The sequence below is a fragment of the Ips typographus genome, linkage group LG1, assembly GCF_016097725.1.
Source record: "Ips typographus isolate SLU linkage group LG1, UJ_Ityp_2.0, whole genome shotgun sequence".
Taxonomy (NCBI): Eukaryota; Metazoa; Arthropoda; class Insecta; order Coleoptera; family Curculionidae; genus Ips; species Ips typographus.
The window spans coordinates 8,859,579-8,883,391 of record NC_138422.1 but is presented as its reverse complement, the minus strand read 5'-3'; the positions used below and the strand labels follow the sequence as shown (position 1 = coordinate 8,883,391).

At 32.5% G+C, this 23,813-nt stretch overlaps 2 protein-coding genes across 8 annotated transcripts; one reads left to right on the top strand and one right to left on the bottom strand.

Moving 5' to 3' along the window:
• Positions 1–21: 21 nt before the first annotated feature.
• Positions 22–19,079, top strand: LOC145734710 (phosphatidylinositol 3,4,5-trisphosphate 3-phosphatase and dual-specificity protein phosphatase PTEN-like). 7 transcript variants are annotated; one of them, XM_081988262.1, is made up of 8 exons: positions 22–544; positions 2,525–2,788; positions 2,882–3,120; positions 5,618–5,765; positions 5,823–6,412; positions 8,853–8,997; positions 11,380–11,512; positions 15,198–19,079. In XM_081988262.1, exons 1-7 carry the CDS (start codon positions 499–501, stop codon positions 11,502–11,504), a joined length of 1,557 nt encoding a protein of 518 aa, XP_081844388.1. In that variant the 5' UTR covers positions 22–498; the 3' UTR covers positions 11,505–11,512; positions 15,198–19,079. The 7 variants fall into 7 exon arrangements, with proteins under 7 accessions (XP_081844388.1, XP_081844398.1, XP_081844437.1 ...); XM_081988272.1 differs by lacking the exon at positions 15,198–19,079 and having other exon boundaries at positions 22–318; positions 446–544; positions 11,380–14,967; XM_081988311.1 differs by lacking the exon at positions 15,198–19,079 and having other exon boundaries at positions 22–253; positions 11,380–14,967.
• Positions 19,080–19,181: 102 nt separating this feature from the next.
• Mettl14 (methyltransferase like 14) lies at positions 19,182–23,346 on the bottom strand. Its single transcript, XM_081988423.1, has 6 exons — positions 23,170–23,346; positions 22,916–23,083; positions 20,835–20,935; positions 20,447–20,782; positions 19,709–19,824; positions 19,182–19,659 (listed from the first exon to the last, which is right to left on the bottom strand). The coding sequence occupies exons 1-6, from the start codon at positions 23,233–23,235 to the stop codon at positions 19,268–19,270; spliced, it is 1,179 nt and encodes a 392-aa protein (XP_081844549.1). The 5' UTR covers positions 23,236–23,346; the 3' UTR covers positions 19,182–19,267.
• Positions 23,347–23,813: the final 467 nt, after the last annotated feature.

Below are 23,813 nucleotides of genomic sequence, written 5' to 3'. Positions count from 1 at the left end.
AATAAATTGTCAATGTCAGTTTTACCAAATTTTCTTGATTTTGGGGACACGGGAAGGGGAACTCTTGTGTAGATTGAAAAGACAAAGGCCGAACCTAAAAAAAAAACAATTTTATACAGAAAAAAATGGTTTAATACACTGTCCAAACCGGAAAATCACTTTCACTAGACGATCGCTTCCATTCGTTCGGACATCAGACCGATGGAATTGTATTTTATCACGTGCCAGAAATGAAGATCCAGCTCGGAAGACGGTCAGTCCCATCATGGTCACATCATATCAACACTGAACGGATTTTTGTGATTGTTGTATTATGAAGTAGGTCTCAGCCTTCTGTTTGATCCGGTGCCAATGCGTTATTTTTAAGTTATTAACATATATCAATCATAATCTGTGATTAACACTGTTTTATATTTGTGCAATTACTTTCATGATATCCATTCAGCATTTGCCAGCAATTCCAAATATTTCACTCAGTTCCAAGATTTGGTTTCTTTTATGGGTCTCTGTGTTAGCTGCAGAAGGTCTAAGAGCAGGTATAAAGGTAAGTTTTATTTGCTTTTACCTGTTATTTTATTCATCCTTTACCTAATTAGTTATGGGGGCAGTTTTACAGGTTTTAGCTATCAGGATTTATTATAGATGCAATATGTTTAGTACAATTTTTATCAGAATAAATTTTTACTGAAAATTGATAAAATATACTTGAAAATCCATATTTGATGTGAAAATACAATGTTTTCTCTGTATGTCAATTTTTACAGAAATTGCTAAACTTTAGACTTTAAATACTGATTAAAGTATCCAATTCTAGAACTAATATAAGATTAGTTATACCAGAAAGTACTAGATTATTAATCAAACACAATTTTTAAAGGTTAATTGATTATTAAGGTGTTTAGTAAATAATTCTGATCAATAATATCACAAATATATCTTGCAATCAAAGCTGTAATTATTATTTATAATAAGTAATCCAACTCATAAAATTACTTACCTAAGTACTTAGGAGCCAAATGAAGTTAATAGTGTTGAATGACCTAACCTATCTTGCAGACTAGTTCAATACCGTTTTCGGTTTTTTGAAGGTTTTTTACATCATTTCATAACCAAAGTTGCAATCAAGTGTTCAACACTTTTAAGTGTAATCATAACTTGTCACATTTTGAACTCACACAATTGAACACAGCAGGAAAACATTCCATTAAGAAAAGTGAATTGCATGCCAGTCACACAAGTTTGGTACTGTAAACTAAATTTTATTAATAAAAAAACTTGAACATTCAGAATTATTTTGAATGTGACATGGATATAAAAAAATATTACACTGAAGAAACAAATTGTAAAAATTAAAGATTTACTGATTAGGAGTTCACACTTTACACTGTGAGGATTGTCTGGCTCTGGCAGTTTATTTGGGCCAAACTAGAATAACTTTTACCAACAGCTAATTATCACTTTAAAATGTATAACAAAATAAATACAAAGATAGATCTCTGCAACTAACTCAACTTCTGCCAATCATTTGTTAGAAAATCCACACCATGCCTTAATTTCAAATAGCCTCAAAATTTTACATGTAGGTGATAAATAGGAGGATAAATATTACTCTAAAGATAAATCTATTAATTTTAATCTTTATTTCCATTTTTTCTAGAAGATTAAAGTTGTTACATTTATCCTTAGAGTAATATTTATCCTCCTATTTATCACCTTCATGTGAAAATTTGAGGCTATAATTGGAATTGGGAAGGTTGTGTGTTCATTCATCAATTCTATACTTTCACCTCCACTGTGAGAATTATGGTCTACTTCACTCTGCAGAATTTAAGTTCAAACAAGCCTTAATTTTTAAGAATTTAGTACCACAGATTCACTCCCTTTTACTTTGAGAGCCCAACGCAACCTTTAACATTTTGGATTCAATTATTTAGTTAATTATTACCACCTTATTTAGCTGGAATAACTTCTCTCAAACCCCTTAAAATGACAGGCAAAAGAGGTGTGATGAATTGTAGGGGTGTTGTGCCATTTTTCAAAAACAGCTCACCCAAGTTTTCAGGAATGGGATATTGTTGTTATGTACGGCAAATTAAAAATCCTATAGGTGTAAATATAGACCTACAGGGTTTTAGAAAATTGGTATTACAAATTTATAGAAAATTCATCAAATGCAAAAATATGGAAAATAGCTTGTAAACATAGGTTATTAGAGTTACTTATATAGACGAAATATGAATGAAATTCTGAGAATTTATAATTTTAATTACATACATTCATAAACGTGATGTAAAATGACTAGGCTGTAATTAAAAGAAATGGTTACAGATATTTTTAAGGTCATAATTGCTAAATTGCACAAATGATGAACCTATAATAATATGTAAGTAAGTTTTTTACATTTTTTATTTTCTTGATGTGGGAAATTGTGGTTTTAGTCTAGTTATGAGCCACAATTTCCATTTTAATTGTTGTACACTTAGAGTGCTCTAATACATTTGTTTTACTTATTTTTTTGTTTTAGGACACCATTGTAACCACAAAGAATTTGCATACATTCTTCCTCCTGTTGGAAATGGAAAACTCTGTGATCAGCTACCGGCAGTAGTTTCAAACTACGATTTAAACTGTTCAAAATGCCAAAATAGGCAGTCAACAGAAAGCAGCCTACAATCCGAAGTCATGGCGTCGTCATTTTCTAACATGAATCTGACTAACCCAATCAAGGTTATTGTCAGTAAGAAACGCAACCGATACAAAAAGGATGGTTTCAATTTAGATCTTACTTGTATCCTTTTAATTTCAGTTTAATAGGAATAAGAATCTATCAGTTAAAGATAACATTATAGTGTACTGTTATGATCCTTAATAAATTCTACAGATATTACGGACAGAATTATAGCAATGGGATATCCGGCCTCGAATATTGAAAGCGTTTATAGGAATAACATTGAGGATGTAGTAAAATTTCTGGACCAGAAACATCCGGACCACTACATGATTTACAACTTATGCTCTGAACGAAGTTATGATAAGACTAAGTTTCACAATCGAGTTAAAGATTATCCGTTCGACGATCACAATCCGCCGAAAATCGAGTCTATTAAGCCCTTTTGTCAGGTAAATATTGGTCATTATATTAACTGTATGTTGATTTCAGTAAACAATATCAATGTAATCACTACTACATTCGTTTTATAAGGAGTAGAAGCGCGTAGAAGATAGTTTTTAGTATGTATGTATGTTTTTAGATGTTTTATTATACTTTCATACTCCTGGATATAAATTACTGAAAATTGGGCTTTGATAGGAAAACAAAGGTGGCGTTTATGACAACTAGCTTGATCTTAAAATTATGTGTATCTGTAAAATTTTTTATGCTCAAATAACTTTTTATCTGCGACTGTACCAAGACATAGGCTGTTTTCTAATGAAGATATGCTGTGTTTACGCACAAACAAAGTTTAATAAAGGAAATGCTTCCTCCTGGTAAAGGTACTTTCATATCTCCATAGAAAGCAATCCAATATTTAAGCGTATTTATGTCTGCTTGGGCAAAACTGGATCGTTTCGGCCTAAGAAGATACTTTTGGAAGTCCAAAAATTTTAACATTAGACCAAGAGGAAGAAATGTTGGTTAAAGTAACAGATAATCCCAGACTAAGTGAAAGACGATTGAGAGCGGTCATTTGCAGACTTAAATATTTAGAATTTTTGTAACAACAATCTCCATCCATATCATTTTACACCTGTGAAGAATTTGTTACCAGTCGATCTCTCCCGCTAGAGTTTTCACACATTTTTCCGGACGCAACTAAACAGAAATCCTCTATTTTTAGATAACATTTTTTTCGCCATAAAGCTACTTTTACCCGACGCGGTGTTTAATTTTCAGAAGATGAATGCTTGAGATATGGAAAATCCACATTTAATAATTCCTACACGAGTTCATCTGAATAGAGTCGAAAACCCCTATATTTTTTTCAAATTCATGCATTTAAACCAGCTATTACGTATTACGTTTCAATATTACATCGCTAGTAATTTTATAAAAAGCTTAAAAAGAAAGTTAGAATGAGTGAGCCACTGTCCACTGTGACGTAGCTGACATTTCAAGAGACGTTTCAATTGCATATTATATTATATAACGTAGGTGGAAGTCAGGGCGCAAATTATTCATTCCACAGGTTTCCGTCTTCCTCGACGGTTGGTTAAAATTCATATTAGATATTATACACACGTCCATGCATTCCGTCTCATTCAACTCACTATAAAGAGAAGAGAGATAGGGCACATGTCCCTTTCTACGTCACAGATATATTTTTCACTGACGTATTTTTTTGCAGTAAAATGTTGGGTTTTTAAAAAAGAAAAAATAGGTGTCATATATTTTTCTGAGTAAGAAGTACACAACAAAAAAGTTGTTTTGGTAGACGACCCCGTTTCTCTCAGAACGGGAGGACTTCATCTGTATTTTTGTTTTACGACAGTTAAAGTAGCAAGTCCTAAAAGTTGAGTTGAACTAAAGTTGTGGCCTTTATTTAAGCTATTTAAATTCCGTTAATGCTTTTATGGTGGTTACTAGCTAATAATTTAGTTCTGTGGCGTCCTGTACTAGTTTGTTATTTAGAGTAAATAGTGCTGAATTCTACTTTAGTGCAGAAGTCTACACAACCCTGTTTGAATATGGAGTAATGAATTACAACTATTAAAATTAAAATATCGTTACAAACCAAACCTGGTAAACCTACTGTTAGTCGGCAATTGACAAACATCCCATATACGGCTAATAAGCTGGTTAACTTACCTATTTGTCTAAAAATGGTTCTCTCTCGTTGTTGAAAGACTACTTTTTCCATAGAGCGTTGTGTATGATCATTAATTTTGAATGGCACAATTTGTGTCATACAATTTTCAATGTTGGATCAACGTACATATTCGAATTCCTTTCGATTTTATTTTGACGTCTTTTTCAGATTTCAAGTAGGCTTATGTGATGGTTCTTGAGTATTCTCATTCGTAAGCACCCTGTAGAAACCCTTTTATAGCATACCTGGTTAATACTTCATAAATTACACAAGGTATATCAAAATTTAACATTAGTAAAGAAAAAAAATAAACTTTAAGATAAAGTTGTTCCAATCCTCAAAGTGGCCCATGTTTTTTACTCAGGAAAGGGAAGAGAAAAAATTAAATTAAATTATTACATATTTAGGATGGTTACTTTTTATCTTGAGACAGATAACTGGAGAAATATAAAAAACTGTTTACTTCTATAGAACATTGGTTATACTTCCTAGCAGTTAAAGAGTTGGCACTGGCTGAACTGATCTGGAATCACAGTCTAATCCTATGAAATAGGCCAATTACAGTTAAATTGTTGGCTAATCTGGACAAAAAAAGTTGTCATCTGCATCGTCCCAATTTTGCAATTCTTCGGAAACAGTGCCTCACATGGCTATCTAGAAGTTTGTTATTTATACAAAAAATTGTAAACACACAGCGCTGTTCAGTTGACGCTGAATCACCCTGTACACTTATATTTAAATTGTTTGCCTAATTAACCATATTCTGTCTTTCTAAAACATATTTATATGCAGAATTTTGTGTATTTCAGAATGTATATGAATGGTTGGAAAAGGATTCAGATAACGTAGCTGTTGTGCATTGCAAGGCTGGAAAGGGCCGAACTGGTACCATGATTTGTTGTTATTTATTGCACAGCCGGACTTGTGCCACAGCTGAAAGTGCTTTAAATTTATATGGTGAGTCGCTCATTTTTTCTTCTGTTGGTTTAACTAGTTTTTTGTTCCAATTTACAGGTGGTAAAAGAACTCAAGACACCAAAGGGGTTACAATACCTAGTCAAGTGCGTTACGTAAAATATTATGAACAGTTAGTGAATCAAAGCCTTCAATACTGTCCTACAACTCTCACAATTACCGAATTTATTTTCGATCCGGCGCCTACTTTTCTAGGTGGTCAGGGAAATCTCTCTTTTTCCGTGTCGGAGTTTTGTATGAACGATAAAATCGGTCTGGAACTGAACGATAAAAACGGCCGACTCAGTGAGAACTTTCGGTTAATAACGAAGTTTAAAAGTGACGTTTTCAAGCTACCGCCTGACGGCAAACCGTTCGTCATCGGACTGGACGCCTGTTTCCGTCTGACCGGTGACGTTAAAATTGAATTCTACAATAAAGTGATGATGCGGAAGGAGAAACTGTTCCATTTTTGGTTCAACACGTTCTTTGTGGCCGGTCATTTAAGTTCCGGCGATGTGATAGATTACGATAATCAGTTGTGCCGAGCGTTGGACGAGGATTGCTTTGAGATCGTGTTTCGAAAACATGAATTGGATAGGCTGAACAAGAAAGATAAACAGCACAAAATATTCAGTGAAAATTTTAAGGTAAGTCTTTGTTGGTTATCTGTAATTTTAAGTTTTAATCTCACCTAAAATAACTGAATTTCAAAGGTGAACATCAAAATTTATGTGAAGAAGTTGATTTCAATGTTTTACCTTACTATTAAGGATAAACTGTAGTTAACTTGGGGTTTAATGTTTAAATGTATGATGGAATTTGCTTTAATACAATTTTTTGTCGTTTTAAGTTAGTGCACGACGTGCATGAGTTTGTAAACGTTTTAAGGCTGATAGCCATACCTTATTATGCGCGCTTTAAAAACGTGGAGAGTCTCGAATGTCTTGTGTTTATTTAATCTTTTCCAAATCCCTGTACTTGTGGGAATTACTGCGTTATAGTAAGTAACTTTTTGGTGACAATATTTGCTAAGTGTAAACCAGGAACATTTAGGCTGGCGGGTTAGTTTTTAAACAGTTGAAAACTATATTTTTGTTTATCCTGTAAGAAGAGTTCAATTCAGTCAAAAGTTTAATTTTTATTAATTTGTGACATGCTGATTTTACATTGTAATTGGCCATAAAACCGAGTGGTAGACCGCCGAATTTTTTTTACACCAAAATGCCTTTTCCCATACAGAATACCTTGAAATGCCTTTAAAATATCTCACAATGCTTCTATTATTGACTAAAATGCCTCGAAAAACATCCAAATGTCTTTAAAATATCTAAAAGGTCCCGTCACAATTTTTAGGTTAAGTTAGGTGACAACGTAAAGGTATTACCAAATTTTTGACACTTGATTTGAGTGCCTAGAGCTTCAAATTGATTTGAAGGACAGGTGACTGTTTTTTTTAAATTCTGATATACAAAAAATATTTTTTGTAGGGTTGTCTGAAATTACGGGTTATATTTTGACGTTTTCACGAATCTTCTGATTGTCATAGTAACCAAGTTAGCACGTGTCAAATAAAGACACTTATCATTTAAAAGAAACAGTTGAAAAATTGGTAATTTAAATTTAGACAGTAGTGCAATTGTAATAACTAGGTCACGTGAGTTGATAATTCATTTTTTGAGCTTGCAACATTGTAAAAGCCAGTTGACATTGTCAAAAACAGTCCCGTGAACTTCAAAATGCAGGTTAAACTTTGAAAAATGGTAAATTCAATTTAGACAGTTGTAAAAACTTAAATTGCAAAATACACGTTATGTGACGTTGAAAATGCAATTTTGCATGTTCTTGCAACACTGTAAAGGTCAGTTGACGTCTGTCAAAATTAGTCACGTGACCTTCAAAATGAGGTTTAAAATTAAAAAAATTGGTAAATTAAATATAGACTTTTTAGACAGTTGTAAAAGGTGAAATTGCAAGAGACACATCACGTGACTTTGATTATGCCATTTTAGAGCTGGCAACACTGTCAAAGCCAACTGACACCTGTCAGTCAAGTGACTTTAAAATGTAATTTAAATGTTCATCATTTGGTAAATTAAATTTAAACAGTTGTAAAACCTGAAATTGTAAAATACACGTTACGTGACGTTAATGATACAATTTTGAGCTTGCAACACTGTAAAAGCTAGTTGACATTGTCAAAAACAGTCACGTGACCTTAACAATGTAGTTTCAACATGAATTGTTGAAAAATTGGTAAATTATTATAATAATTAATTTGTAACGAATATTGTTAAACCCAATGTGCCTATGCTGTTCTGTTCAATTTTCAGTCAATTTTGTTATAGTGATACACTTCATTGTCTACTGCAATGTATTCCTTAAAATATCGCAAAATTTCTTTTAGTTAGGTTTTTATTTCACTCAAAATTCCAATGAAAATATCAGAAAACATTTTTAAGTATACAGACAATGCCTCAAAATACTCTCAAATGACTTATAAATGCCTTGTAATACCTCACACTGCTTCGTAATAATGGGAAAGTGCCTCATAATACCTCGAGTGTGTACACCAAATTACCTCAGCGATCTACCCCTCGCATAAAACACAAGAAGCTTTCTGTTAGCAGCTGTTAGGAAACCTTAAAGCAAACACAATGGGTTTCAAACAACATTCTATTGACGTTTTACGTTGACAGATGATAGGAATAATTACGAGGCGCGACGTTACACACAACAAGTGGCTCACTATAAAGGCGTAAACAACTCTTTAGGAGGCTTTTGACCATTGTGTTACTGTGAGATTCTAAATTTTAATGTTAATGAAGTCATCGCTTTAATCTGAACCACTAACATGTTTTGACTAGGGCTGATTTAGTGTTTGAATGTTGGAAACTATAGTCTGATTCTCGAAAGTTGACCATCAGGTGACAAAAGAAACTTGTGAGCTCACGCATTCTCTTTTTTGACTTCGTATTATATGGTTTTGTCGCGTGTTGGTAAACTTTCGAGAATTGGACTGTATTTTAACTTTTGTTCTACCAATACTATATCTGTTAATATAATCTAATGCCTGATTTGTATTTATAGTTAATAATGAGAGTACAAAAAATCTCGAAACCAGATCCGCCGTCGGTGCCGAGATTGAATACTTCAGCTTCAGAGCAGGACACGACACCCTGCGAGAGCTCGGTTGGATCTTCGGACGAGTCCGACGACAACGAATGGGATTCTGGTGAGGATAATGCTAAAATGCCTCTTGTTAGGCAACAGTGATAATTTGTCGACTTAAAACTAGCGAAAAACGTTTGAATGATTATGACTGTCTGTGTTATTCTGTCTGTTGATCAATGTTATTGAATCGGTTGATGGCTAAACAGCAAAAAAACTGTCAGGTGTTTCATGCCGGGTTGTATTGTTCATTTCTTTAGCTGTTCGCCGATCGAATGATGTATCAACAGTAGAACTATTTTTGCTATAAAAATGAGTCTCACGGCTTTAATGTGAATCTAACTACTTATCTTTCATTTTAAAACAAGTATTTCTTATATTAAGAAGGTGTTATAGTTCTTATAGTAAATTAGTATTGAGAAGCGCACGTCATTTCTTAAACAAAAACCCAATTGCAAACTCATTCAGATTGTCCAAGTATACTTGATAATAAGATCTTCTTAAAAAGAAGCTATATTTAGATTATAAATCCCAGGTGATTAGATTGCCTCTATTTATTTTTGTTATTGTATCCTTTGTAATGAATAAATATTTGTTATTTAAACATTAAAGTTCTAAATGGCGTTTCTCTTGTACATACATGCTTCAATCATTAATTTAATCAGCCACAGATAACACCAGCTATAACAGATTTTTTCGACAGTCGTTTTCTTCATACTCATATCATTATGTGACAACTTTTTCCATTAATACATGTTTTATGTTGGTTTTCAGTTGTTATTTGGTGTCGGCAATAGAGGTTCCTTTTCATTAAGTTCAAACAATTTCTTAATTTCTTGTAGTTGAAAAAGGAATCTTTATTACAATTTTAAACATATAGTTGCATGGTTTGATTAGAGTGTAAGCCCCCCTTTAACCTTTCACGGTGATCGATGCAATTCGAATAGCTTTTGATGTGATGAGTTTCAAATGGGCTGTTGTGTTGAAACTTAATGTGCTTGAAAATATTGCTTCCGTACACTTGTGCTTTGTTAGTGTGTTAATAACACAGATTTCATAAATTAATTACCATACTATTACTACATTTTTATTTAATACGCTGAAGCCTCTTTGGTAATAATTTATATGCATTTTATGTTTGCATACTATTTAATGTGTGAACAAATTTTGTATTTTAAATCATCTTTTCTCTATTTTATAGTGGTAATGGTAATAATATTTTAACCATTGATTTTTCGAATTGAATTTATAATTTGTCTTCACCACAACCACCATTTTGCCTACTTTCGATATCAATTACTGCTTTCAAACTAACATTTTTTTAATTTTTTTATTTTGGGAAGAACTGTCTATCAAACGGATATGTATTAATTTTGAATGGTCGACAGTTTTAAAAACAAATGTTGCCAAACAATCATTTATACCATTGGCCATGAAAAAGTTCGGTTTTTTCTCTTACAGGAATATTTGCATTTCAATGGAAACATAATGAACTGCAGCTGGTTGAGATGAAAGTCACCGATTAGTCAATGGGTGGAATTTAAATTATCCTTATTATGTGTATGTGTATATCACTGCGCCAAGTTTAGGAATTTTGCCGTTGCGCGTGCCCTACCGTCATTTGACAGTTGGTCACAAAGTAAAATACCAGTTTTGTTCTGCAGATAAATTTATTAAATTGTTGATGATTACGTGACAATGACTTTATTGCAAACTGTCACATTAAACATTTTTGTTTAGACATTATTTATTATTGTCAATTAATAATAACATGCTAAACAACTGAAGAGTAGGTTTAAATAAGAGGCTGAAGTGTCAAAACAGACAGATCTCTATCATGCTTTATGTTCTCTGTTTCCAAATAAATATTTTGATCCGGTATTGGTTTTGTAAAATTTGAATGGAAAATGGTTAAATTGCTTGTTTTGGAACTTTAATAAAACGTTCATCTTATCAATTTGACATTAGGGAGAAGTTATGATTACATGTTTCTGAATTTAATGCCACGTTTCGACACTATTTCCGTGTTAAACAACTCAATACAATAAACATTAACAGAACGTGTAATTGCGATTATGGCTTGCAATATTACAAATAATATTTTTAAATAAAAAGGAAAAGGAGATTAAAACATATAATGTATGCTCTATAGTCAGGAAACACACACAAAATGTATTAACAAAGCGCACAATTTTACATATATTACACAATTTCTGCAAATCTATATTGAAACTTGTTACATCAAATAAAAGCTATGTAATCTGAGCTATTAATACAATTGGCACTAAAAGTGTTTTTTAACATTTTGCTTTAAGTTAATAATTACAATTAACATTTTTATTGTCAAGTCAACTTGAAACCACCACTTGACCATTCTTCTATACCCTTTGACAACTAATACTAACAAACTTGATGGGTTCCTTCCGCTTATCTTTCCATATACCAGTGGTGATGGACGAAGAGTTGTTCGATCCGCCAAGAATCGGGTACCGGATTTTGAGCGAATGCGAGCTGACATCCCAACTAAATTCATCGGGGGGAGATAGTCACTCGGAGGTCCTGATGGTGTGACCATCGTCGTAAGAAACGTTGTGATTTTGAGTGATTTTTGGTGTTCAATTTTTTTAAATTATTTATGAAAACGGTAATGTTGTGAAAATGGTTTCTGTTTCATTTCGTTAACCACAAGACGTTAAAGTTTTATCATTTTGATTATGAATATTGAGTATTCGTGATACTGACAGATTTTTGAAGACTGTTGGCTATGTTTAGCTGTCCTACAGTGTGGTTCATGATAAGATACAAAAATGTTTGAACTATGTCAAAGTTGTGCAATTTTATCTTTTTTGAATTGATTTGTGTACTAATTAGTAAGGGTAACATAGTTGCATAGCACGTACAGTACATGGCGTTTCGTTCGTTTCTGTTATGGAGACACAATTGCTCTTTTTTGCATTTTTAGAATGGTGTTAACAAAAACACACCGTATCTTGCTGTTAACAAGCTGCTCTATTAATGCCCTGCTAGTATAAAGTGTGTCACCCTGTATTTTGCAAGAGGTAAATCTAAATTTCAGAAGCATTTACTGCCCAACTTTGCCAGAATTTAAACGTTTTTGTACATCTTCAATTTATAACCTTTTAATCGATATCTAATCTTAACTTTGATGCTGAGCTGAGTGATTTATATTGTTATACATTTTCTTGTCACTATCCTTCTAATGTACAGGGTGTTCCATCTCAAACAACCCACCTCATATTGTATTTCTTATACCGTAGTAATTGGAAAAGATTCTTGATTTACCTCGATTGACTTTGTTTTAAGCGCATATAAAAAAAATAATTTATAAAGACATTCCATTATGACATAAAACAATTTTTTTATATTTTTGGATTGGGTTCTACTGAAATGCAAAACTCCTACAAAAATTTCTTGTGCGAAAACTTCACTACTACGGTATAAAAAAACATGAAACACTCTGTATCAGGATTGTGGCTAATTTAAAAAACTAAACAATTTAACTGAATATTTTACGTTCTGACCACATTGTATTACTTACCAAAACCATTTATTGAAATTGCTGAATAACTGTTATTGTTACTGTGTAGTATTTAGTTTATTGTTGCAACAAAATGTAATGCATACATCGCTCAAATAAGTTTGGTATTGATAAACTGGGCCAACGATTACCGAAAGTAAGGTGAAATCAAATGTTTCACACTGTTCCAATAATATTCAAAGCAAAAGATGGTCTATAAAGACATTTTAATCATTTTTTTTTAAGTGAACACTGCAAACGCTTTGCAATGGAGCGTAAAAACCAACTTACCAATTTTTTCTGCATGTTATTGTCTATGCCCTAGTCTTCTATTCCATGATTGTCGAGTAACTGGATTATTTATGGCTAAAAACAACTTTGTCTAACAGCAAATACATTATTTACATGTATTTTTCTGTCACAAATAGTATTTACTTTTTTTCATTTCTTTTTAGTTGCTACCAATAAAACTCCAACATTATTTTCCAAGTTATACAGTATATCATAGCCCCACTCAAAAATGATTGATGAATTTAAAAATGATGTTAAAAACAGGGTGTTTCATTTGAAAATCGAAAGTTGGTATTCTTTTCGACTGATCTAACAATAACACCAGAAGGTCCAAAATATTTTGGAAAGAGAGTTTGGATCCAACCTAAGCTACACTCGAAATTTGAGCTGTTCTCCAGATATTTCTAATATACCGTCACTGTGAATCACCCTGTATAGAGAGATTGAAGTTTTGTGAACATTCAGGACAATTTGTTTTCATTTCATTCCTAAGCAAATATCTCCCTTCTGAGGCCCTTAAGGACACACTGTCTCTCTAAGGTTTCAGTACAGAATTAAAATAGCTACAATTTTTTCTTTAAGATCCTTGCTTAATTCTGCGATTAAAAAGAAAATACAGATGGTTGAAATTGTTTTTCAGGAACTCACACATCTTGTCTTAGTCTTCGGAAAATAACTCCCTTGTGACGCTGTTGAGGGCAAAATGTCCTTCTTAAGTGTTCGTAGGAAATTAGTCCCTACAATTTGTGTCTCTTAACATGTTCCTGTATTTTGCCATGTGACTGAGTTATGAGGGATTGAAATTCCATAATTCAGACACTTTGCGCTTACTAAACATTCCTAAGCTCTATTCTGAGCGGGTTGAAATTGTTTTTCAGGGACTCACAGGTCTTGTCTCCTATAATTGATACTTACAAATAGTATAATAAAAATAATTTGGCACAAAAAACTAAATTAGAACAAAATTAAACCTGTCAGTTAAAACAAAGTAGTTAAATTACATTTTTCAATTAAAGTAATCCAACAATTGTTGATCAAATTCAGCGTTTCTTTGTTTGTACTGGTGGTAGATTGAGTAAAGAGTATCATTTTGGTCTTACTACCGCTGTCACGCTGTTTACAGCTTTTTAAGTCTCATTTTGGGGTTTAAACCCCAATTTTTTCAGCACATTCTTACCCCCTGTATAATTCACGTATATTTGATCTACCTACCCCTATGAATCTGATCGTATTTTCGTGAAGATGATAGCAAATAGACGAAACGGTCCATCAGAGACACAGACATAATCACTGAATTTGCTTTTAAAAGGACTAGCAAGCAAGGACTAGTCACAATATACCAGGGTGCGTATTCTTCAAACGAGGGAAGTGGTGAGTTATCAAGAGAAAGGTTTGAAGAATGTGACAGAAACCAGCCATTGTCAGTTCCTTCTGTCACGTTCTATCAACACTTCTCTTGAGAATTCCATTCCCTGATTTCCCTAGGAGTTTCAGCTGGACTCTGGAACAGCAAAACAGTCCTTTGTACGGCTTATTGGGACACCCAGTATATTTTATGAACACTTATATTTAGTAACTTTTTGTAATAGTGAAACATGGAGATTAACCACAGTTGCTTTTAGCCATAAATATTCAACAAAACTTACTGAACTTTTTCAACTGCCTGTAATTACCTAATAAAATTAAGGCCACGTCTACAATATAAAGCTTGCTGTATTTTTTTAAACCGGTTTTTAACGTGAAAACCACTACAATATTTTATAAAGACTTTACAGCTTTAGAGGCTGACATTACTTCCACTCTGCGCATATTTAATCGAATTTATTCACTGATTTGCGTACTTTTTTAGCGACTAGCCACCATACGGATACGTTTTGTACCATACCATTTTTAGACCTTATTTTTGCAAGAAAGTACAAAATACTATAAGCATTTTATTAGATTTAGCTCAAGAAATTACGCATGGTGCCTGCAAATTTGTTGGATCAGTCGCAATAATTACAGTTGTTGGACAATCAAAATTATGTTTAAAATGTTTATTGCTGAATGTGTTCGGAGGTTAGGGAGGGTTTCAAGCATCATGTGTAATTTCCCTTATAATGTATATCAATCAAATTATGATATTTGTAAGTGTAAAAAACAAACGAATTTTGTAGCATACTTTCTGTTATTTTCAAATTATTAAATTTAGTACCTCTGCACGTATTAGTTGTTGTCTTTTAACTATCAGCTAACCGCATTGGTAGATGGTGGATTTAAGGTAAATACTATATTTACAGTAAAACTAACAAAAGTGATGTTTCTGAATAGTTGCTGTTCATTCATAAAAAAACTATTCACTGACACTGCTTAATAATTTGAATTGTTTGCTTGTGTTTTTTTTTTAATACTGGATTGTAGTTGAACATTTTTTAACTAACCTTTACATTTTGCAGGGGAATCAACATACCTATGATAAGGGCTCTACGTGTCAAAGTGGATACGGTGTATATAATGCATGACTGTCATCAGCAAATACGCTTGTTACTATTTTTCGCCATGCAACTTGGTTGAACTGGTTGTTGACCCATTCATGTTGCTTGCTTGTTTGAAGCGTACCATCCATAACACCTTATGGAGTTCAGTTCCTTATTAGCCAACCAATTCTCAATCAATTTAGTATATATTTATTGTGATAAAGCATTTTTTTGTTCAATTGACTGGGATATGTGAGCTTTGTTTAAAAGGTGTGATATAGAAACCACAAGTTGCTGAAAAGTTATGTCGCTGTCCCTGAAAACCAAAGTAGGGTGTTTTTTGCTTTAGTGTTATGTGTCCTTGGCAAGCGGCTACTCTAAGTTTCAAGCTTGCTCATTCGTTTACATTTAGATAGGTGTACAGTTTTCTTTAGCCCAGTGATATTAAAACCACGCTAAAAAGCGTTTGTTGCATGTTACAATCATTCGCTGTTCATCCATATTTTCGATTCTAAAAGTTTAGTTTTGTTAACTTCTAATTTTTATTAAGTGAAATTGAACTCGAAGTACAAATAAATTATTATCTGTTGTTAATGTTTATGATCTCACATTTGTTTTTTAATTACCATTATCATAAATCTTGCCTTTTAACAGTTTTCTTCTAATTTCTATTCTAAAACTATTATTAATACATTAGCAAGGCAGTGCATTTGAGTCGGTTTTAGGACAAATTGTGACATGCAATCTGTCCTATATAAGACACTATTCTTTTGAAGGTAGTGACCCAATTTACTTTTTACTATCAACTGCCTCTTAACAAGGCAAAAAAAATGTTTTTCATGTCATTTTTTCTTTTGTAAAAATACTCATTATTCAAAACGAAAGCTACATCATCCCGTATTTTAAGCTGTAACTTGTAACGATGAAAGGCTAATTGAAAAAAACTGTGTACTTAAATTAATCATAAACTGGAAAACAGTTTAGGAACCCCTTTTTTATATTACATTTTTCTACTTGGATCTCAGTTTTGGTTCAAGTTTTTGAGGATTTTATTTTTTATTTAATTATGAGAGTGTATTTTTTTTTTTTTTTTTTTTTGAACCGTAAAGGGTATTTATTTGTTATAAAATTAGCGTGTTCGATTCTTTTTCAACTACAGTGTGTTTCATAAATGTATCGACTAATTTCTATGAAGGCTTTAGAACAATTATTTTTAGTCTTATACAGGGTTAGCTACCCAAACCGTTCATTAATAGTTGTTTATGCAACTAGTGCAAAAAGTACATCTTTATTGCACGTAACGTGAAAGTTGTTATACGAGACCGAAAGTCGGAGTTTAACAACACTTAAGTGCAAAAAAAGACATTTTTAATATTGTACCAAAAAATACACCTTTTTTTAATGATTTTTAGTGCAAAAAGTTCTTTTTTCCAGTAGTGCAATAAGGTAATTTTCGATTTCATTAAAAATGTTGAATGCAACCCATGCAAAAAGTCCTTTTTTGCACTTACATGTTGTTAACGTATAACAACTTTCACTTGCGGGCAAAAAAGATGTACTTTTTGCACTTATTGCATAAATAACTCTTTGCTTGGGTTGCATCCAACATTTTTTATAAATCGACTTGGTTGATAACAAAAGCACAGCAAATATAAAACCTTTGTTGTACTTACCGGTTAAGTTTCTCTTTTTGCACTAAAAATCATTGAAAAATGAAACCATATGCAAAAAAGTCTTTATAAAAGGTGTACTTTTTAGAACGATTTTATAAAAAAAATTATTAGGATCAAATATTTATAGAAATTTGTAATTTTGGAATTAAGATAAATTGGATGCGTGCTGTTTTTTTAAAAAAATATTTTCTTTCTCTCACTTTCGGTTTAACTGAAAGAGTATATCAACTTCTCAGTCTGCTTGATAATTCAGAAACATTTTGTGTATAATGTCCTATCCCTAAATAGGTATAATCGTTTTAAAGATATTCGACGTTGAAATAAAAATATTTTGCAAAAGGTTGACACATAGTTTAAACATATTTCAGCCCTTTTTCGGGGGATTACAATTATACAAGCTGTCTAAACTACAGATCCAAAAAATCATATTTTTGAAGTTGCCAAAATTAATTTTTTGTAATGAATCACCGCATTTGTTTTCACTCTCCATGGAACGAGCAGAGCGAATATGGCGCCACTATGACGTAATTTGACAAAAACCATAACGACAAACTGTCAAAATACGTCATTGTGACGATGTTAAAACTCGCTAATATTGACATAAATTGAACACCCTGTACAGTTAATTTGATTACATTAAAACTAAATACTTTTTAATCAAATTTGTTATGAAACAAATTTGGTTACCAAGTGTTTGCTTAAAGGAAACCATCATCACTTTAAATAGTGTATTTTAATACCTTTATATAAGGTGTTTGTTTACTACTCTGTTGGGATTTAACGATTATTTTTAATCCAATCGAAATAGAATTTTGTGGATCTATAGACAGACATATTTTAAGACATACAATAATTTAAATTCGATTGGATGGAAAATAAGAACTTTACCAACTTTGACGGAGTATTTTAATTGGACACCTTGTATTTTACAGAATTTTATTTCTATGAAAAGCATTTTTAAGTTAAAGTCGCGTTTGTTTTCAATTAGCCTTTACCCTAATTTGTGATTTGTGTTAATATGTTTGTCTTTAAGTCTTAGATTTCATTACCGCAAGGGATTCGTAGTAAAATTAGTAATTTTAAGAGAAGAAAATAAAGCTTTTTTGCTTGCCTCTTGCGTTTTTAAACAGAAACGATCAAATCGTAAATAATGCAAGTAAAATCCTATACTTAATCGTAGTAGAAATGGCAAAATTAAGTCGCACGTTTTTCTGGTATTGCCGGTATTTTAATGTTGTTGAGAGCAAAATTTTTGTGGTTTACGTCTTTAAATTTGTGATACAGTTAAGTCTGTACAGGATGTCAGAAATTTTGGGAGTGCAGAGCTCAAATCTGGTTTCAAAATAGAGTAACTTTGCCCTAAATTAACCAACTGAATCTGTTGTCGACCCACAAATTGTGACCCCCTGTATAACTAGGAGAAAAATACTATTTGTACCTTACACCTTAAATTGATATTTTTATAACTTTATATGTGGAGTATGGTAGAGTATTGTCGTTTATTTGTTTATTGTGAAATGAGTCAGTATTATACAGGGTGTTCCGTGGATGTGTTACAATATTGCTTTTACAGCATGTATTCTTCCAGTCTTTTTATCGGGTGGTTCAGGAAATTATAATATTTCCACTCTAAAAGGTTTTTTGTTTACGAATCACCCTGTATTGTTAAATTAACCCGTGAGCAAACCTATAGCCAAATCTTCGACCGTACTTTTTCCACCCCACATGCAAAATCTGTAAGTATATAATGTAAAATTTTTATATAAAAATAATGTTAGCTGTTCTTGTGATAAGTACTTCTTAGAATCAACTTAGTAGTACAATCGAAGCCATTGGAAGGAGTGTACCAAAAGGAATTTTGTGATTATTGTGAACGCTGATATGCACGAGTTAGACCAAAAAATATAATAGGAGGGAATTATGCAATATTTTCTAAGTGAATATACACAAGGTGATTTAATTGAAAGTTTTAATTCGGTAATTTTATTAGATACTGGCCATGTTCCATATGTCTAACTCTGTATATTAGTGTTTTTTAGGGATTTTAAGGACATTATTTTTGGTATGCTCTACACATTTATTTTTAGATCTGAATGTATTCGGTGACTACTTAATTAACTTCGTATTTTCAGAAGTCTAATTTCTAATGGTAAAATTTAAATGTGAATAATATAGGCTGATCAAAACATTTTGTAGTTTGTCTCTAATCATCCTAATTTCTTATGGTTTTTCTTCCAGTATATTCAAATTCAATTTTCCTAGATCCCAATGGTAATGACATAGACATGTATTTTATACTCAATATTGAAACTTTTATTAATTTCATACTTTTGTCATTACACAAAATAAAATCATAGCTTACAGTACATATAACACTCATCGGCCTCTACCACGTCCCCGTTGGAAATTTCCTCTTCCTCTTCCACTTTGATTACCTTTACCCTTTGGAGTGGGACTTTTAGGCCTCAGAGCCTCAATTCGTTCTGTGCATCCGGTGGTAATTTGATCGTTGCCAAAGTAATTGGCATAAATGTCAGGCACGAAGTTTGAGTTAGTCAATTCGGGACCGATTGTCAACCAACCAGGTCGTATAGTCGAATCTTTTCCAAAAATATGCAACCGTCTTCTACCCAAACAAAAATGTTCGATAATATGAAATATTTCCACCGGTTTCTCTAAGCTTCCGTATTCAGGCTCTTCAGATATGATTAAGTCAATATCCACGTTTGCGTGAATAAAATCCCCATCTGTAGATCTACGCACCGTACCTAAAATGTCAACTTTTTTTTCTGGAAAACTACATTGAATAGAACAAACCTTTAATGCCCATTAGACAGTGCTCCTTAGTACGTTGAAAAACGGCTCTGGGATCTAAATTTTTAGAATGTACTGGATTCTTAATATTAGTTTTAATCCAACAAATATCCTCACACCTAAAACAGACCTTCCAGATGATTTTAAGTTCCTCCATACGTAACCAAAACTCTAGGCAGGAAATTTGATACAAAAATAGGATCAGGCAACAATGCAATAGACGTACACGGTTTTGAATGTGACGTTTACTTCTTTGTTTGTCACATTCAAAACCAAGTAACTGATGTCTATTGCATTGTTGCGTCATCCTATTTTTGTATAAAATTCCCTACAGAGATTTACGGAAAACAGTAAATTATAGAGAATTTTTAATATTTCTTTGTTAAATTCTCAGTTATTTACCAAGAATATTCTCCTTACACTTATTTTTATTTGTCACTTGTAACAAACTATTAAGAGCCGGTACTTTCACCTTCCGATAATTTTATTCTTAGGATAATTTCTACAGAAATTACATAAATGATCAACACTACCATCTGATTTTAGGGTTTCTATAGAAATTGTCTTTGGAATAAAATTATTCAAAGGTGAAAGTACTGGCCTTTCCTTCCAAATAGTCCAAGTTCCATTACCTAATAGCCAATTTATTCTTGAATTCTCATAAAATGTCTTAAATTCTCTTGGTATTTTCTCCAAAAATAAACTTTTTTTGAGAATTTTCCATCTTTAACGATAACCTACCTTCTAAAACCCCATTTTCGTAGACAAACCCTCCCCATATCTAAACCATCCGAGCTACCGCACCAAAGAAAAACGAAACTTCTCTGAGCTGCTATTTCTCCTATGTCCAAATTTTTAATTTGTTCCCATGACCAAAATTGCATATTAGTAGCGCCTAAAGTTTTCTGATATTCTTCGAGCGGTGGTTCGATTAGGATGACGTCGAATTTGCAGTTGAGATTTTTCAAATCGTACGTTGACAAGTCGCACTGTAAATACATGGGAGGTGTGGCCTTTTGGGCAATGAGTTCATCCTTGAGACGGATTAGTTCTCTAAGTTTGGGGTATTCTTCAAATCTAAGTTAAACAATGCATGTATTTTTTTTTTAAGTTTAGTTAGGGAAAGTACCTGTCAGCTAATCCAACGTCTCGAATAAAGTTTTGCGGCCTCTGGCCAGTATCCACAAAGTGTTGGCAGTAATCATTGTGTGGATTTGATGATTGAGTTCCCTAGAGACAGAATAAAGACACAAATGAAAATCAAGAATGCATTCGTTTTCAAGCTCCATGGAGAGAGCAGAGCGTTTTTGTCACAATGACGTAATTTGACAGTTGGTCAAATTATGGTTTTCTCAAATTACGTCATCACAGAAATTTGATATTTTCTGTCTCCAAAACATTTTTAATTTATACATATCATAAAAGGGTTTTGTCTTAGGCCACTTATTTAAAAAAATTGAACCACCCTGTGACTGTCAAAATAACCGAATTAATGAAGGTTAAATTAGTAGTTAAATTTTAGACAAAACTGTTTTTATTGTCACACACAACCCTTTGTATGGACTTTTATATGTCAATGGCTAGAAAATAAAATAGGTTTTCAAAAAATATGGCCGCCTGTGTTGATAGATAGCTTCGTTTGGCCGCCAGAGAGCTCCAAAGCTAATGTTTTCCTTGAGTGTTACAGCTTTAATATCTTTAAAGGATTTTTTTTTTAGATAGGGCAGATACGGCCCTGATATTTGGCACAAACCTAGTACAATGATTGCCAAATCGAGGGTAGTAACAAAATTATAGAAATACAATCATTAAGGTCGGTTTTTGTTTGCACTAACTGGCCAACATAACGCAAAACCCATTAGGATAGTGGCGGTGTTTCAGGCAAATTTGACTCTTACAAAAATTGTCATTTGCAAAAAGAGTTATTCAAAAAATTTCCAAGCATTACATCGTGTTAGATCTAGTAAGTCACCTGACCGTGTTTTCCTAATTTTCTATAGCCAAATTAGCCTTTAATCAGTCAAAAAATGTTTGTGGTGCATCCTGTCACTAAACCGTAAATAACACACGTGTATTTGTAGCACTTTGTATATTATTTTATATGTCGATGGACAGCCAATGAAATGAGCTTCCCATTGACGTATACAAATCGATTGGTTAGCCGTTTGTCCGCTAGAGGGCGTCAACGTTGACCAAGTTTTTTGGGGTCATCTTTTTGTTTAATTCTTAAAAACTTGTGTAACTGGACTATTTTTGGTAGATTTTTATACGTCAATAAACAGCCAATGAAATTAGCTTTCTAAAAATATCCCAATTTGAGTTGACAGGTTAGTTGACAGGAACTTTTTTATCACTTTTTTGGTGCATCCTCTTGTTTAATCCTCAAAAATTCGCTTAATTGCGCTATTTTTGGTAAAGTTTTATACGTCAATGGATAGCCAATGAAATGAGCTTTCTAAAAATACCCTATCTGGGGTTAATAGGTTGGACGGTTTGGCCACTAGAGGGCGTCAAACTTGACTCATTTTTCCATTACTTTTTTTGGTGCATCTTTTTGTTTAATCATCAATAACTAGCTTATTTGCTACACTTTGTATAAGCTTTTATATGTCAATGGATAGCTAATGAAATGAGATTTTTATTGACATATAAAAGTTGATTGATTAGTTGTACAGTTTTGCCGCTAGAGACAGTCAAAACTTTTGAAAGTAAAATTACAAAGTTCATAATTTTTCCTTGTTTTCCAAGGGATTTCATTAAAATTACCAAACTTTATTTATATTTATATTTCAATGGTAAATGTATATGGTATGATAATTTGTTTTTATAATATAATTTAACCTTTTTAATTTTATTAGTAATACTAATTTAATGCCTAATGCCTCCTTATTCTTAGTAATTTTGCCAGTTCCCAAGTATAATGCCCACTAATTCCTACAGTTTGTACCTACACTATAATGCCCCAGTGGTTTACCCCTGAGTTTTTATTCACCATGAATATCACCATTATTTATTATTTGAAGACACAGTAGTGACTACTGAAATATTTAGGTACAGCTTATTTTACAGTGGGTATCTTGGGTAAAATAGTACATCAATAAAGTGCAAATTAACATACAAGCATTGTACTGTTTTTAACTTGTTTATAAAAAAAAATCAATATATTTCAGTCTTTTGTTTAAATTTTATCACACTTTTCCATGCACTAACCTTAAGGAATGTTGAAGAATCTCTATACACCATCTCATCAAGTGCTTCCTTAGTATAATCATATTGGTCTAATTGATTGCTGGTACTTGGTTTACCATCATTTTTCTTTGTGCTAGCCTCACCTGTCCCCAAAATTTGACGCAACTCATCGGCTCCTGATACCCCTAACTGAAATTAGAACAATAATAAGCCAAAAAATAAGATTTCCTGGCCAAAACTCTTTAAACAGCAGGGATAAATAAAATGCTACCTACTGTTTGAGCCAGCAATAGCTTTCTTTTACGGGATTTTTCGCGGCGTTCTTTTAACATATCTCCCATTTTCACGGAAGATAAATTGATAACTATTAGTTAACTACAAACAATAATTTTCTAAAAAGTCTCAAACCGAACCATAACAAAAATAAAACATAAATAAGATTTAAGTTAGGTTAGGTTAGTTTTAAAATTGACGTTTGTGTGTTTGTTTGACAGAAAAGTGACGGATGATAAACCGCACAATTCGTAAACAACAAAACTTAAGACAGCGCCACCTATATAGATCTTTACTAATAGATTCTGATTATTTTGTTTAAATTTTAATCAAAATAAAATGACATAAAAAGTTTACGCTTGAATATAGTTTTGAGTTTTGATTCTACGTAGCACGTAAAATGTTAAACATTTTGCATATATGATTAAGGATTTTTCAGCAATGTTAGGGTAGACGTCACTATGGATGCTCAGATGCACAATGAGTCAGTTTAGACAGAGTATGTGTAGCATGCGTCTGGTATTATGATAAAGTAGCTTATTTTACAATAAATTTGTCATATAAAATATAATATGTCAGCACACGTAGTCAAAATTGTGAGGAATTTAGAGAATCTTCAAAACAAAAATCACCCTGTAAAAATGTT

Bases quoted from the DNA above. Each gene is read 5' to 3' on its own strand.
- Mettl14 (XM_081988423.1), bottom strand. From the start codon at position 23,235: ATGGGAGATATGTTAAAAGAACGCCGCGAAAAATCCCGTAAAAGAAAG. The intron at 23,084-23,169 runs GTAGGTAGCATT...TTCTAATTTCAG, and splicing joins AGCTATTGCTGGCTCAAACA to TTAGGGGTATCAGGAGCCGA. The intron at 19,825-20,446 runs GTAGGTTATCGT...GGTCTGTTTTAG, and splicing joins CGAAAATGGGGTTTTAGAAG to GTGTGAGGATATTTGTTGGA.
- LOC145734710 (XM_081988262.1), top strand. From the start codon at position 499: ATGGGTCTCTGTGTTAGCTGCAGAAGGTCTAAGAGCAGGTATAAAG. The intron at 545-2,524 runs GTAAGTTTTATT...TTTTTGTTTTAG, and splicing joins GTCTAAGAGCAGGTATAAAG to GACACCATTGTAACCACAAA. The intron at 6,413-8,852 runs GTAAGTCTTTGT...TTGTATTTATAG, and splicing joins TATTCAGTGAAAATTTTAAG to TTAATAATGAGAGTACAAAA.